At 31.3% G+C, this 1982-nt stretch overlaps 1 protein-coding gene across 2 annotated transcripts in view; it reads right to left on the bottom strand.

The window, feature by feature from the left end:
* The window catches only part of LOC106468933 (very low-density lipoprotein receptor-like), a 77193-nt gene extending 75585 nt beyond the window's left edge, over nucleotides 1-1608 (bottom strand). For both annotated transcript variants that reach the window (XR_002612760.1, XM_013929386.2), the window contains exon 1: nucleotides 1318-1608. Coding sequence is in view for 1 of the 2 variants with exons in the window: in XM_013929386.2 (XP_013784840.1) it covers nucleotides 1318-1402 (85 nt within the window). In the remaining variant the exon portion in view is untranslated. The remainder of the gene's footprint in view (nucleotides 1-1317) is intronic.
* Nucleotides 1609-1982: the final 374 nt, after the last annotated feature.

Below are 1982 nucleotides of genomic sequence, written 5' to 3' on the forward strand. Positions count from 1 at the left end.
TCCATAATTCAGGTATGCAGATTTCGAAAATAATATTCATTTTTTTTCTATCACGTAAGAATTTGTTACAAATCCGGAAAAAAAACTCTTACTTAGGTCAAATTGTTATTTCGTTTACCTCAATGAACATTTTTTGTTATTATGTTTGTTAATAAAATACAGACATACTGATGAAAAGGGAGGAAAATCTATGTCAAACGAATATGCATCCTTATACATTCTGATTGTTTTTGTAAAATCTACGTCTTTTAGTCTCAAAACTACATCTTGTGGTCTTTCTTTTATGTATTGCGTGATGACGTTTTATGAAAAATCTGTACGTGATGGAGAAAAATGGATATCATTTACGGATTCAACGTACAGGAATTATTGAATCGTGTAATCATGAGATTTTACCAGCTAGGCATGACAGTTGACAGGTATGTATTTGACCTTGTGGTTCAGTGCCGAAAAGAATCGGGTACTGTTTGCCTTTTCACCCATCAGTTACTCTCTTTGATTGAAAGGGCTTCTTTGACGTGATCGTTTCCCGTTCCTCGGAAGGACAACTCGACTTTCGTCTACTCTCGCCATCAAACATGTAAGATTATGCAGTAATTTGTAATATATTTTACATCTATACAACTATATCAGTATATGTAAATATAATTGGGCTATTTCGTCAAACCTAAAAAGTTTAAAAACGGACAATTTTGGACTTAATCTAAAACTTTTTCTCATTTCCGACCAAATAAAATAAAAAATGAACTTGTATAAAAAACAAATGTAATTTGAATCTACAATGTTACAACTTATAGCAAAAAATATAATTTATATCTGTCAAAACTGCATTATTCGAAATTTTCAATTTGCTTTATCAAATGCCAACATTCGAAAAATCACGAACTTTCTCCCCCGTACTTACATCGATCATATACGTTGTACTTTGGATGCGAAGACCATCCATAAACCAAAACATACAAAAAATTACATTATAAATTAATTAAAATTCTAGTATTGTACCGTTGTTCTATCCAATTTTACTTTTATTTCAATGCAACAAATAATTTGATATTGGTAACTATAGTAATAATGAGTTAGCAGAGCTATGATAGACGAAAAAGGAAAATATAAATATGACGTTATTAATAACAAATATATTATTATTGTTATTTGACGAGTGCAATAACGCAAACAACTTAATATTTTCATTTTCAGATAGGAGAATTGTTACTGCTGCTACTAATAATATTACTATTACTACAATTAGTATTACTACTTTTAATAGTTATTACCAGTGCTCAAGAACAATGCTATCAATTAATGAGATTAACTTACCATGTATCCTTTGAATGAACAAACAGATGATCACAAAACCTATATATACTGGAAAGTTTCTTTTTAGAAATGGGATTAAATTCATTTTTAAACTCGCAGAATAACAAAATTCCCAAAATGAACAAACACACTATACAAATTATAAACTGTCTCACTATTGGATTGTAATTAAATTGAACTATTTCTGTTCAGCATAACTGTAAGATTACCCATTGACGATATAACATAGGAAACTGGTACTTAGACTGCTCTGTTAAATTGTACGAAGTTCCACGTCGCATCCTACTAACATCAAAACTGAATCACCACTCCAGATATACGTTCTTTAATTAATTTCACCTCCCTTTCATGGCCACCTCGACAAACACTTCCTGCTCACGTGCTATTTGTATATATTTTTCATGTTTATTACCACACACTTTTAACCTTTACTCTTTTTACTCCTCAAGAAGAATAGTCAACTATTCGAAAGTGTTTAAAATCTACCAAACTTTTTGATTATTCATTGTGCTAATTCTTTCATCATGCCTTCATGGCTATTTGTGTAATTGTCATAATATAAAAGATTGTTTAGTTTTGTTTATAATAAGAGTCAAAAGCAGGGTATTGTTGGCAGGAACGTCGAGAGCCAGCACTGGCCCCGGGGCAAACATCCTCGCCAGGCC

This window comes from Limulus polyphemus, unplaced genomic scaffold, assembly GCF_000517525.1.
Source record: "Limulus polyphemus unplaced genomic scaffold, Limulus_polyphemus-2.1.2 Scaffold3226, whole genome shotgun sequence".
In the NCBI taxonomy this organism is placed as follows: domain Eukaryota; kingdom Metazoa; phylum Arthropoda; class Merostomata; order Xiphosura; family Limulidae; genus Limulus; species Limulus polyphemus.